This window comes from Pristis pectinata, chromosome 8 (assembly GCF_009764475.1).
Source record: "Pristis pectinata isolate sPriPec2 chromosome 8, sPriPec2.1.pri, whole genome shotgun sequence".
NCBI lineage: Eukaryota > Metazoa > Chordata > Chondrichthyes > Rhinopristiformes > Pristidae > Pristis > Pristis pectinata.
Window position 1 is genome coordinate 25923963 of NC_067412.1, and position 14029 is coordinate 25937991.

At 40.3% G+C, this 14029-nt stretch overlaps 1 protein-coding gene across 1 annotated transcript in view; it reads left to right on the forward strand.

The window, feature by feature from the left end:
• The window catches only part of sdk1a (sidekick cell adhesion molecule 1a), a 604439-nt gene that overhangs the window by 466013 nt on the left and 124397 nt on the right, over positions 1 to 14029 (forward strand). Inside the window, exon 21 of the mRNA XM_052021137.1 lies at positions 10336 to 10434. Within this exon, the coding sequence (XP_051877097.1) occupies positions 10336 to 10434 (99 nt within the window). The remainder of the gene's footprint in view (positions 1 to 10335; positions 10435 to 14029) is intronic.

Below are 14029 nucleotides of genomic sequence, written 5' to 3' on the forward strand. Positions count from 1 at the left end.
TGGAAAAGAAAACTGCAAAATATGTTACTGATGGGGGAATCCCCTCTTCACGATTTATTTACTAGAGGAAATGCAGGCAATTTGAGAATGTCATGCTGCAGTTGTTCCAAACTCTTGATAACCGACCTTAGAGATTTTTTTCAAAATTTATTTATGCAATGTATCACTGACAAGACCAAAATTTATCGCGCATCCCTCATTCCCCTTGAGAAAGTGATGATGAGTTCCCTTCTTGAACCTCTGCAGTCAGACTGTTGTACATACTCCAACGGTGCTGTTGGGCAAGGAGTTCCATGACTTAGATTCAGCTATAATTAAGGAATGGTAATATATTTCCAAGTCCGAAGGATGTACACCTCTAAGTCGGGAATGTGGAGGTGATAACATTCTCACAAGCTTGTTGTTTTTGTTCTCTGATTTATATATGTTGTAGGTTTGGGAGGTGCTATTGAAGAATCCTTACTTAATTGCCGCAGTGCATGTTGTAGATGGTACAACTAGTATTGGAAGAAATGAATGGGTAGTCTGGCAGACTGTATGCCAGTCGCGTTCACTGCTTCCTTTCATATAAGATTCCATAATCTGCAGCCCTTTATCTCCACTTATCATTTCCCAGCCCCCGTCATTATCTCCACCCTTTCCTCCCCCACCTGACTCCGTCTGCCAATCAACCCCTCCTTACCTGGATCCACCTATCACTTGCCAACTCTTGCCTCACCCCTCCCCCTCACCTCTTATACTGGCTATCTCCCCTCTACTTTTTCAGTCTAGATGAAGGGTCTCAACCGAAATGACAACTGTCCATTTTTACTGCCTGACCCACTGAGTTCCTCCAGCAGCTCGTTTTTTTAATGCTTTTTATGCATTGCTGGAGTAGCATTCATCCAGACAAGTCGAATGTATTCTTTCATACTCCTTGCAGATGGTAAAAACCTTTGAGGATCTGGGGAGGATAACTAACTTCTGACCTGCACTTGTAGCTACAGTATTTATGTGGCATCTCTAGTTGTTTCTGGTCAAGGGGCACTCCTCACAATATTGGTGTGGTGGTTGTGGTAGTGCTCAGTAATGGAAATGCTGCTGAGTTTCAAGGGAAGCTAGTTAGATATTTTTGTTGGAGATTATCATTGCCTACCATTTGGTGAATGTTATGTTAAGTGCCCATGTCTGAAAGTTATGTAGGTCTTGTTATGTGTAGGTGCGTGTTACTTCATTGGGCTAGATTCTTTTTATTCTAGACCGTTCCTTGTGCTTGCTTTCAGTGCTATTCCAGTGGTGTCACTTTTTGCGGCTTCATGGATCAAATCGTGTTACAGCCACAGCCATTCTGCGAAGTGCAGCAAACCACGACAGGGCCTCAGGTGGCGGATCCTGAGGCCCTGCCCTTCCCCTCTAAAGGCTGTCAAAGGCTTTTAATTGCTTCTAAATGTCTCTAATAATTAGAGACATTTAAAATCTGTTGAAATGAATTTAACTAATTAAATATATTGTTTTAACTTACTTGAAGACACATATTAGTTACAGAAATTAATTAAGAACATTATGATTGATTAAAATAATGAAGAGACACACCACTTACAGGGACTAACCTTTTCAATCCAGGCCTATTCAAGTGTGTGAGGCTGTACTACATGCACCAGCCAAGGCAGGCGTAAACCTGAGGGACTGACTGTGATATTCATTCAGCCGCTCAGCTCAGCACAGCTGTGCTCCACCCCTGAACTCAGTGGTGAGTCCAGCAGCCAAGTGGGAGGCCAGATGTGCTGGTTTTTGAAATTCTCTTTCTCCCTCCCTTACAAGTCATGGAGTCATACAGCACAGAAACAGGCTCTTCAGCCCAACTGGTCCATGCTGACCAAGATTCCTGTCTAAGCTAGTCCCATTTGCCTGTGTTTGGCCCATATCCCTCTGAGCCTTTCCTATCCATGTACCTGTCCAAGTACTTTTTAAATGTTGTCAATGTACCTGCCTCAACCACTTTCTGGAACCTCATTCCATATACTGCCCACCTTCCGGGTGAAAATGTTGCCCCTCAGGTTCCTATTAAATCTCTCCCCTCTCACCTTAAGCCTATGTTCTCTAGTTCTTGATTCCCCAACCCTGGGAAAAGACTGTGGGCATTGATCCTATGTATGCTCCTCATGATTTTATGCACCTCTATAAGATTACCCCTCTTTCTGCTCTGCTCCAATGAAAAAATCCCAGCCTCTCTCCATAACATAGTCCCTAGAGTCCCGGCAACATCCTTGCATATCTCCTCTGCACTCTTTCCAGTTTAATGGCATTTTTCTTATAGCAGGGTGACCAAAACTGGGCACAATATTCCAAATGCAGCCTCACCAACATCTTGTGCAACTGCAATATTACATCCCAACTTCTATACTTAGTGCCCTGACTGATGAAGGCCAGCGTGTCAAAAGCCTACTCCACCACCCTGTCTACCTGTGACGCCACTTTCAGGGAACCATGTACTTGTCTTGAGTTCCAGATTGTAACTCCTGTCTGTGTACAAAAAAGGTTTTCCTCATATCTCCTCTATATCTTTCGTGCATCAATGTAAGTCTGTATCCCTAGTCTTCGAACCATCCATTCAGGGGATAACTTTGCTCTGTATACCCTATCTAAATGCATCACAATCTTTCACATCTCTATCAAATCTATTCCTAATCATCTTCACTGTATGGAGAACAACCCTTGTCTCTCCTTTCTAAGCTTGTAATCGAAAACCACCATTTCTCAGTGAATCTTTTCCACACACTCTGGAATTTTAACATCCTACAGAGTGAATGCCTCACCAGTGATCTAAGAGGTTTAATATAACCTTCCTACTTTTGTACTCTATAACTCTGTTTATGAAACCCAGCAGTCTTCGTGTTTTGTTAGCCATTTTCAATATATCCTGCCATCCTTGAAGATTTATGCTTTTATATTCCCAGATTCCTCTGTTCCTGGACATCTTATTTATTCTGTGTTGTTTCTCATTATTTCTACTAAAATATATGACTTAACACTTTTCTGCATTAAATTATATCTGCTACTTGTCTGCCCATTACACTGACCCATCTTGTTTGCTTGCAGTGCAGCTGCTATCCTCCTCACTTTTTGCCGCACCTCCACATTTGATACCATATGCAAATTTTTATTTTTATTTTACACATCCTATGCAAGTCACTGATGTTTATATCAAAAGCAGTGGATCTATCACTGGGCAACACCATTCTCTACCAATTATCAGTCTAAGGAAACAATCTTTTACCACAGTTCTCTGTTCTCAAGGCAATTTCTTATCCATGCTGGCACTGACCCCTTTACTCAATGGCCCTCAATTTAACTGATAAGCCTTTCAGCTGGGACTTTGTCAGAAAATTCATATTGTCAACCTCTACTACATTTTCTTCATCAACTTTCCCTGCTCCCCTGTCAAAAAATTTAATCAAGTTACTCAAACACTCTTTGGCTATAACAAACCCATGCTACCTCCTTTATTAACTAGAGCATCTCTAAGTGCAAATCAGCATTTTCCTTGATTATTGTTTCCAAGAGCTGCAGCACGACCTTTGATGTCAAAGGTAGTCATTCTCAACTCACCTCTGGAATTGAGTTCTTTGCTCCAAGTTTGGACTGTTGGTCTGATGAAGTCTGGAGCCGAGTGGTCCTGACAAAGCTCAAACTGGACGCTGCTGAGCAGGATATTAGTGAGGAAATACCACTGGAGAGCAACACATTCCATTAGTTTGTTGATGACTGAATGTAGACTAAGGGGTAATAATTAACCACAAAAAAAATGTCCTTTTTGTGATCAGAACATACCTATTGCCATTTGTCTCCATCTGTCCCATCTCCTCTGTACTCTTTGTAGCTGAGAGAAGATAAGATGAGATTTCTTTGTTGGTCACATGTACATTGAAGAAATGCATCTTTGAGTAGCGTGTTGTGAGGGCAGCCACAAAAGTGTTGCAACTCTTGCGGCGCCAACCTAGCATGCCCACAACTTGCTAATTAACCCGTACGTCTTTGGAATGTGGGAGGAAAGCGGAGAAGCCGGTGGAAACCCACGCACGCAGTGATGGGGAGAAGGTACAAACTCCTTACAGAAAGCAATTTTCTGCTTTAGCTGTACTGGTACAGCTTGGCTAGAGGCACAGCTAGTTCTGAAACGCACGATGTCGTCTAGTCCCATTGCCTTTGCTGTATAAGATAAGGTAAGATAAGATATCTTTATTAGTCACATGTACATCGAAACACACAGTGAAATGCATCCAGTGTTCTCAGCATCCTCTTGATATCAGATGGAGTGAATTGAATACTGATTTATGTGATAGTGGAGATCTTAGAAGAAAATAGAGATGGACCATCCACTTGGCACTTCTGGTTGAACGTGGTTGTAAATACTTCAGCTTTGACTTCAGCACTCATGTCGGATTCTACTATTATTGAGAAAGGGACGTTCTTAGAACCTCCTTGTCCAAATGAATAGTTATTTAATTGTCCAGCATGATTCATGACTAAATGTGGCAGGACTGCAAAGCTTTGATTTAACTCACAGGTTGTGAGATTGCTTAACTCTGTCTATTGCATAATGCTTTAGAATGCATGTTTTCCTGTGTAGTGGCTTCATGAGTCATCAGGTTTGCATCCTGTGAACCAGGGTCGATCTCTTGGCTCGATGGTACTGGTAGAGTGAGGGACATGCTGGGGCATGAAGTTACTGATCTTGATGCATACATTTCTGCTGCTGCTCATGGTCCATGGATGCCCATTTTTGAGCTTCCAGGCCTGTTCCAAGTCTGTTCCCTTTAGACGATAGTAGTACCACACAACATGATGGAGGAGGACCTTTGTGGAGATGGGTATTTGAATCTATAAAGTCTGTGCGGTGGTCATTTCTACCAGAGCCACTTTGGACAGATGCATCAATGTTTATCCCTCATGTCACAGTCCCAGCTTGTTGGCTATGTCCTTCAGGATTTCTCCAGCGCAGTCAATTGTAGGCTCCTCTTGCTACCTTCAATGGTTCTTCCAAGTGGGGCAGCAGCAACTCATCAGCTTAGGGAGGATTCTTGAGATCATCATCCAGATGCTGAATAAACAGACGCTAACATCTTTATCTCTGATAGCTTCTCTCTGGTTTTTGTATGTTTCTGTTCACTTTCACTTTCACTGCTACTGTCACTTTCTTTTCGAGACTGACTGCTTCACCACTGTCAATGTTTGTGCGATAGTAATTGCCAGAATTTGTGGAACATGTCAGTGATGTGCACAGGGTGTGGCGTGCAATAGCATGGTTTTCCCCTTTAATCATCAAGCACATTTGGAGCATGGTGCAAACACATATATTGTGAATGTGATTAAAATGCCCCTTCAAAAGCTGTTACAGTTCCTGCAAACACCCCTGGAGTGAGCCGAGTTCTCCAGAAAATGTTAGACGCTGAAGGTTCTGTCATGGATTCCTTCTTGCTGGCAGGATCTTTGTTACTTCTGATTTCTATCAAAGAAAAAGAATGAGAAATGCAGCATTCTCCTCCTGCTGGGCTAATATAAGAGTTGTCATAGAATGAGCTTCAGAAAAGGAAAAAACATTGATAATATTTGATCAGCTTCATCAACACTAGCCATCTGCGGTATCTGGTTATCCCATACTCCACCCCTGCATCATTAGCAGAGTGAATTCTCAGGATTTGTAGCCTGACATCAAGAATTATACACAAACATTGACAAAACTTGACAAAACAATGTTTGCTGTTATCAGTCACAGTTTATCAAATTTGACAATGTTTTGAGAATTCTCATTACTTATCCCATGGAAACAGTGAAGCTTCATTGAGAATGCATGCAATGCTATCTATTACATCTCCTTAAGAAGGAATTTACATTTATATAACACCTTTCATGTCGTCAGGAAATCCAAAAGCACCTTCAGAAAATCCAAAAATGTTTCACAGCCAATAATAGTGGTTTCAAGCTTAGCAAGTGTTATCATGTACACAAAATTATTCTAAATCTTGTTGTGTGTGAGCTTAGACAGTGAGGGAGTCGTAGAATCAAAGAGCACAAAAATAGGCTCTTTGGCCCATCAGTTTTGTGCTAACCATCAAAAAGTTTACACTAATTGTACAACAATTTCATGTTTATTCTTCTCATCGATTCCCCCAGACTTTGTCACTCAGCTACACATCAGGGGCAATTTGCAGTGACCAATTAACCATCAACAGGCATGCATTTGGGATGTATGAGGAAACCAGAACATGGGGGAAACACATGTGGTCACAGAGAGAACATGCAAGCTCCACACAGACAGGACCAGAGGTCAGGATTGAACATAGGTTGTTGGAGATGTGAGGCAGCAGCTCTGCTAGCTGCACCACTGTGCTGCTCTAAAGGATGTTAATTGTGAAACCCATATACTTCCCTGGTTGAAATGACCTTGACTCATCTGCTCCAATTTTGATTTCATTCACTTTTATCATTCAATCCACCTGCAATAGCTGGTGTAAATCTCTTCAATTTTTTTCCTACCATAATCTTTTCTTTCGTGTGCTACAAAGATAGTGTAGCTCTGAAACTAACTGTGTTAATAGGATTTATGTTTGGTTCTCTATATCTTCAGTTTGCAACTTGGCCGAAAATGTCACAAATATCACAAAATAAGCCGTTCCTTTATCAAGCTATAGAAAAGCAAAATGTTCTGCACACAGAGGCTAAAACCTTCATGTTCAGATTGTACTCCAGCATCTGACCTCCCAGTTTGTCCCTGGACTTCCAATTGACTACAAAGGCAATCTATGATGACCTGAGCTAAGGCAACAGATACACTTCTTATTTTGTCCTTCATATTAATACACATTATATATATCATGTTTATTTTTTGAACTGCTTTGTTTAATTAATTATTAAAATTGTAATTATTTATTAATTTGAGCCAGAGATATTAATTTTTTTAAGTCAATAATATTTAATTTAAGTAATTCAACTTCTTCAAGTTTCTAAATGTCTCTGATGATCAGCAAAAGAACACTAAAAGTGCCCTCTGCAAGCATTTCCTGAAGCCTAGTCACTGCTTACAGTCTACTCCACTTTGTAGAATGGCTGCAAGGTCTCAAGGCCACAAAAGAACGATACAGCATCAGGATTAGCGAGGGAGTTGACTGCGAGGCACGGTGTAGGCCCAACGCAATCCCTTTACTTGTTGTGTCGGACTGGGAATCAAAGATGGCATGCTCTCATTGGCATGTCATAGCTTGGTCATTTCAGCCAGGGAACTGTACGGGTTTCAAGGCTGGTGGAAAGTTGCAGGCTCTCAGTGAAGGAAACTGCACAATGTGTTGGAGGATGATTTTGAGCAAGTGTGAGCCTGGGAGGGCTGACTTCAGAGTGCACCTTCATGATGTGGAGTAGTTGTCTGGGCTGGTTTGCCAGCAGGCAGTGAGAAAGGCCCAGGTGGAATGGCAGTGGTGGGCTCATGAATGCTGTCATCCTTGGACAAGAGAGCAAATTCCTGTTTTATGGAGTCATTGCCACTCCATCAGAGAAGCATCTCTACTGTTCTAGTAATCTGTTGATGTATAGATTCCTGTAACACCCAGAGGTATCCATCGTCTTGATGGTAATAAACTGAACTTACAAGGCAACAGGTTAGTGTGCATGACAGCAACACACATTTTCCACTGCATCACCACCAACCAATCAGGTGGCCTCTAATAAAGCTGATACCTTGGCTATTAGGTGGTATTTTGGAGGACAGTCAAGCCGAGGGACTCACCTCGTGTAATGCTCCTCTCGGTGAACCTGTAAAGTATCCTTAATGTCAGTGTGTGAGTGATGGTTAAGGATGTTAAGTCAAGTGATACAGATGGTTCTTCTATAACGCGTGTTTCCATAATGCAAACTGGTTGTAAAGCAATTGGTGGATTAGGGAACACCATTTGCATTATGCAGGCCACATTGGTTATAGTGCCATCGTGATCAGGAAAACCTGTTTCAGTCTGTGCTTTGAAGGCAACTACAGATGTTCTGGTATAACATGACTTTCTTAGGAACATAACTATGGCATTATAGCAGAACTACTGTTTCATTTTCAAATTCTGCTCACACTTCTACTACAACATTCACTGTTGAGGTACAAGGTTTTGGAGATCCGAGAGGAGAACTGTCCATGGATAGAACTGCAATGAGTGGAAGAGTTGGAAATGAAGAGATGCATATGTACACCACTGCAGTTTGTAAGTCACAACTGATCATGGGATAAGGGCAAAGGCTACCACCACCTTCTCAAGGGCAGTTATTGGCAGACGCTAAATGCTGGCATTATCAGTAATGCCCACATCCTGTGCGTGAGCGTACTTTAAAAATATGGAAATATATTGAGCACTATTTGCTCCATGAGTTGTGGGCTGATGTTCCAACTAACCCCCCCCCCCCCCCCCCCGGTGGCAAACATCACACAACTTATTAGCTGTTGACAGTTCTGGATATTTGCTATTTTCTCCTGCAAATTAATGGAGAGTGAGTGAATGAAGCATGTACAGTATGTGTGATGTTGCATATGGTGAAGTGGAACATTTCAATGCTAAGTTCTAGTTGATAGAGAATTTTGGTAGTTCATTGTTGGAAATGTGGGCACCATACAATACCTGAAGCTGGTGGTGCATTTGGAAGAATGTGCAACTTGAAGACATATTTACCTACCTTGTGTAAGGTCAGTGAACCTTTTGCAACTTCACAACCAAATCTTCAAATGGCATGTCAAAAGTATTTAGTAACATTACAACATAGAACACCATGGTACAGAACAGGCCCTCCGGCCCACAACATCTCTGCCGACCATGGTGCCAAATGAAACTAATCCCATTTGCCTAGACATGATCCATATTCCTCCATTCCCTGGAGGTTCATGTACCTGTCTAAATGCCTCTTAATGAACTTCTTGTTCATTGACAACCACAGTTATCTCTTCCCATTGTCTTCTGAGTGTGTGACTGGATGGCTCTCTACTCCAGTCCTAGGCTGGACAATCACTTCCTAATGTTCCTTGACTGAATGTCTTCCAGGTCAACCTCTGTTCACAAATTTCCACCAGTACATGGTGCAGCAATAATGCATCACCCCTCAACATAATTGAGGGTCATTATAAGTCGTGCATGCCAGCTTTCTCTAGTATTGGCCACTCATGAAATTTGCCTAGGAACTGGGTAATTAGTGCTAGCCACACACTGAAATGAACAGGAAATACGAATTTGGTAGATTGACTTAATCAGTTCAAATAAGGGCAGGTTAATTATGCATCTAATTAAACCCTCTTTCCTTACAAAAGGGAATTCTGAAAAGGAAATTCACACATGCAGGGAAATCTGTTTTCTTTTGCGCCTTATAAATTTAAGTCATGTGTTTTACATTTTTCTAGTACATTACTTCAGGCTTTTTTTTACTCAGTTAGAGGACACACGGTAGAGACATTTGTATTTTGTTCCTGCACTCACTGTCTTTATGATCATAATGGTCACTAACTCTAAAATTTTCAGTAATTTTTTTCCCAAAAGGTGATTTACCTTTCTGGCTTTTGCTTAATAATGTGCTTTGTTTTCTTGCCTAGATTGTAGATTTCAGTCTACTTGCCATAGGCTTTGCCTGCTATTTCTGAAATATTATGTGCTTTAACTGACAGTTAAAGTGGATGTGCTTAAAAAGATTTATCTTGCATGTGAGGAAAATATACAGGCAAAAGTAAATTGAAAATTGCCATGAGATCCTAGACAAATTACTTTTGACAACCACCCATATTGAATAATTTGGCTTAACTTTAAATCAAACTGGCCATTAAAATAAAGTTTAAAAGATTAATATACAACAGAAAGCTTTATGTGACTGGCACACCTGAATCATTAGCACATGCATTTTTTTTGTGAACCAGGATCTAGTCAACTTCCACTGTCTAGTTTAAACAACATAAACCTTAATTATTTACTTAAATATAATAACCATTCTTGACAATGTATTATACTACTGTACTGCGATTTAATCTAACACTTGTCTGATGTAGTAAATAGAATGTAATTGTGCCACACATGCTGTGGTTTCAACAGTAATTTGATGTCACCCCAGGGTCAGTGCTGAAGTGCTTACTGGTTGCATTAGAAGTAGGATAAGTGACACAGAGGCAGTTTTTCATTTGAAACTGTCTCATGACTTAAGAATATATAACCCCTTGAATTTGTGGATTATATGATCTGATGTTCTTCAGTGCTTTTTTGTAATAACCCATTGCTCCATTAGATTTATCCATTATACAACACAGCAAGTCACCACTGTCTTTAACTGTCTCATTTTAAAATTTCACAGGACCAGGACCTGTAGGGCACTTGAGATTTGCTGAAATCCTTGATACCTCTTTGAAAGTCAGCTGGCAAGAACCACAGGAGAAAAATGGGATCCTCACAGGTAGTAAAAATGTTCAAATTCACCTTTTATTGAAAAGGAAAACATGTCATAGAGTCATAGAGCTATTCAGCAGGGAAACACATCTTTCAACCCAGCTCATCCATTGCTGATCAGCGTGTCTACCTGAGCTAGTCCCATTTGCCTGCATTTGGCCCATGTCCCTCTAAACCTTTCCTATCCATAAACCTATCCAAATGTATTTTAAATGTTGTAATTGGACCTGCCTCTACCAGCTCGTTCCACATACCCACCACCCTCTGTGAAAAAATTGCCCCTCAAGTCCGTATTAAATCTTTCACCTTAGATCTATGCCCTCCCCTACCCTGGGAAAAAGACTGTGACCATTTCGCATTATCTATGCCCCTCATGATTTTATCCACCTCTATAAGGTCACCCCTCACCTCCTATTCTCCAGGGAAAATAGCCCCAGCCTATCCAGTCTCTCATAACCCAAGCCCCCCAGTCTCAGTAACATCCTTGTGAATCTTTTCTGCATCCTTTCCAGCTCAATGACATCTTTGCTATAGCTGGGCGACCAGAACTGCACACACTACTCCAGGTGTGGTATTACCAACATCATGTACAGTAGCATGTTTTTCAATGAGGAAAAACTGGCCACAGAATAGAAATTAGGCTGTCAGCCTAGAAAATTCGGCATCTGACAACGAGCTAGGGACTAAGTCAAATTCTTCTTTGCATTCTTTCTCCAACAATGGCACACATGGCTTCTCCTACCAGACAGCAACACATCAATGGGATTCCTGGACCTCTTAGTGGTGCTGAGCTTTTTGTCTCCTCACTGTTGCCATATTCTGGATTATCATGTGCTCTCTAATTATGACATTCTATTCCTTGATATACTCAGATGTCCATAGAACTAAAACCATAGAACCATAGAACCATACAGCACAAAACAGGCCCTTCGGCCCACCATGTTGTGCCGTCCATCAAACCACCCTCACACTATCTAACCCTTTCCTCCCGCATATCCCTCTATCTCACATTCCTCCATATGCCTATCCAACAAACTCTTGAACCTGTCCAATGTATCTGCCTCCACCACCACCCCATCCTTCATTTTTTCCAATAATTTCCCTCTAAATGCTCTCATAACAACAAGTCATGTTTTAAGATGAAAACGTTCCAGAAACTGATCTACCTAGATCCACAATCGCTCTCCCATTCCTGCTAAATTCAGTCTTTTGCATGCTAACTTTAATTTTTTTTTATAATTGGCTAGAATAAATGATGAAAGATGAATTTCATGTATTTAAATAAAAGAAATTATAATACTCAGTGGTTTGTATGCTCAAAACTAAAAGTTAAGTTGAAACCATGATCAATGTATTATAACTAATTGTTCTTAGATTTAGAGTGCATTTCCCTGATTCTTGAAGTAAGCACATTTGCAATATGTTCAAAATTCTCCTGAGTCCTCCACAACCAAACTTATGTGTGATTTTACCCTCTGGAACTCTGATGGTTGTGCTATCCTTTTCCTGCTGGAGATCCAGAAGTGCTTTACCCAGTATCCTAACCTAACCCTCGACGATAGAGTTTATTTTTCCACAAACCCCATTTTCACATCATTCCCAGCTGGACCTCCACACTTTCTCCCTCCCACTGCCCCTGCCCCATGGACAACTGGTTACTACAACACCAGTAGGAGAATGAGGTAAGAAAATTAAATTGTCAAATTTGGTTTGTTATCATCACTACAAAAAAGATCAAGTATTGCTGATTTGAATGCAAAAGTAGAAGGCATAACATCATTCCCAGCTGAATTAACAGATTAAAAGCAAATGCTAATTTAGACCAAACAGGATCTAACAACTCAATTGGTTAGCAATTTATCATCTAGTTACAAAGCTCTTTTTTAATAAAGTGTTAACACTGAAACTTGAAGGAATTGTCAAAGCATTTAAATGTGAATGAGAATTATTAGCAAGTGTAAAATATAAAACATGGGAACCAGGTCAGAAATGTGAAATAAGGAAATGGTTGTCTCAAAGGATTCTTTATAAATAAGAGCAGGCAGGACAACCACTGTGGGGGGGGATAAAAAGCTTTGAATGTATGAACAGCAGGAATTCATGTGCAAACAGCAGAGGTCAGCAGGAATAAGCATAGAAATTGGTTTCTGCTTGAAAACCTTACAGCATTTTCACACTACAAATAGCACTAGTAATTTTTTTTCCTTGCACATTCATCTCTGTTGGTACTAGCCTGAATTGTGCTTACCTTTTGCCAGCGGTTTGAAAGAGAACCAGCTGGATATTTTTCGCGACTCAGCAGGTTCATGATTTCTGTACCTGTGCACTGAAGCACGGAATGAACTGGAGGTTGGATGTTAGCAGCGCCAACCTCTCGCTCCACCCCTATAATCACCAGGGGCAGTTCCACATCATCTTCAACATGTATATCTAACGGAGCCTCATTAATTTGAATGGAGTCACCGATCTTCATTTAAAATGTAGGTTTAGCTATGTTTTTTCTTTACCTTTCTTTATTTCACTATTATATTAGATATAACACTGTTATATTATTACTTCGTTTCAATAATTTTCAAAGAATTATTTTTAAAGTTTTAATTATTGAAATCGATTTCAACCATTTTTAAATGTCTGATTGCTGGAGAAGGGTGTAAAGGGCTTTAACAGAGCAAGCTATGAAATGGCTTTCAGTATAGTTTAGGAGTAGGGTGTCAGTTTTTACCATCTGAGGACTAGTTGCTACTAGTGGACTGCTCTGCATTAGGGATGACCACTGTATGATGTTCTTCAGATTGTTGAGAATTGCATAAGGCTGGTCTAGCAATAAGAATAGAGCAGGAATGTACTGGAGGCACAGGCAGTGCCAAGTAGGATGTGGATCATCAATTAGTTAAAGTCAGAAGGAAAATAACAGGTTAATATTCTAGCCTGCCATACCTTATTCTGCAATCTTTTCCATTTATTGTTTTCTTCCCCTTTTATTTTCTTACTCTGCAGCCTTTTGTATTTTTACTCTTTATTATTTGATCATCCTTCTCTGTCTATATATTTCTTTGTTTCTCAGTTTTTTTCCTTCTTATCTCATTCTTTCCCCTCACTCTTTACCTTCACTTTCAATTTTGCTCTATTTCTGATGTTTTATGTTTCTTTGTTTTCTGGCACTTTCTTTTTGTTGTTCTTTTTTCACCTCTCTCTATTTTAGTTTTATCCTCTTTCATTCTCCCTCACCCCCCTTATCCATCCTTGAAGAATATGGATATAGACTAACCATAACATACCTTTGATCCTTTCCCTTCATGGGCACTTATTTTTTAATCAAATGATGCCATTTCTTAGGACTATGTCAGACACAGTACTGAGGACCATTGGTGAATAAATACCTAGGTATTTTTCTCACTTTGGAAAATCGGAAGTTTAGTTATCAGAACTTCAAATGCCACACACTGGCATGAGGTATAACAATTTAATAAGCAAATAAAAGATTTAAATTGGTGCAGAATAGATGACAATTGGTATTGCTGTGCTTTTGTTCAGTGGATAAGTGGTAGGCTGCATGGTGAAGCACAATGAACAAAGACTACCCTTTAATAATAAAACAAAAC